The 548-nt window shown below is 27.4% G+C and overlaps 1 protein-coding gene across 3 annotated transcripts in view; it reads right to left on the bottom strand.

Moving 5' to 3' along the window:
* Positions 1 to 200: 200 nt before the first annotated feature.
* Positions 201 to 548, bottom strand: part of LOC100168054 (patronin) — a 21,844-nt gene continuing 21,496 nt past the window's right edge. For 2 of the 3 annotated variants that reach the window (XM_001947323.5, XM_016807894.2), the window contains one exon: positions 202 to 548. In XM_001947323.5, the coding sequence (XP_001947358.2) occupies positions 420 to 548 (129 nt within the window). In that variant the 3' untranslated portion in view covers positions 202 to 419. The other variant, XM_029487997.1, reaches the window with a different exon arrangement.

The following is a 548-nucleotide window of genomic DNA, read 5'->3' on the forward strand; positions in this document are numbered from 1 at the left end:
TACCTAATAAATATTATGATATGATTAATTTGGAATTTATTATAGGTACCTAATATAATATTATGTCTTATACCTAGACTAACATACCGTCTCCGCTCAGAATCGTTTTTCTTATACAATGATATTATATCATTGAATTCAAATTGAATACCATCCATTATACAGTGACCCACTTGTAACCTACTGTACAGCAGAGCGAAATCCACTTACCCACCTTTTTTTCTATAATATTAACGAATACTTATTTATTTTATGTAATATACGCATAATATAGCTGTTGATCTACACGAATTTGCCTACATTGGCTACTATACTTTGACTTACTGAGATTATTATTTACACAATCATATAAAAAAAAGTTTGAAAATAATAATACTGATGGTTGAAATAGTTATTTCTAAACTTTGAATTGAAATTACTTAATATAGATTTCCACCACCACAACACATCATATTTGTATGTTTTTGCTGTAAAACTATCATGCGTAATTGACCTTCACCAATTTTTTTTTTTTTTACATTTAGCTTACCATACAAATTCATGAGAGA

This window comes from Acyrthosiphon pisum, chromosome X (assembly GCF_005508785.2).
Source record: "Acyrthosiphon pisum isolate AL4f chromosome X, pea_aphid_22Mar2018_4r6ur, whole genome shotgun sequence".
NCBI classification, from domain to species: domain Eukaryota; kingdom Metazoa; phylum Arthropoda; class Insecta; order Hemiptera; family Aphididae; genus Acyrthosiphon; species Acyrthosiphon pisum.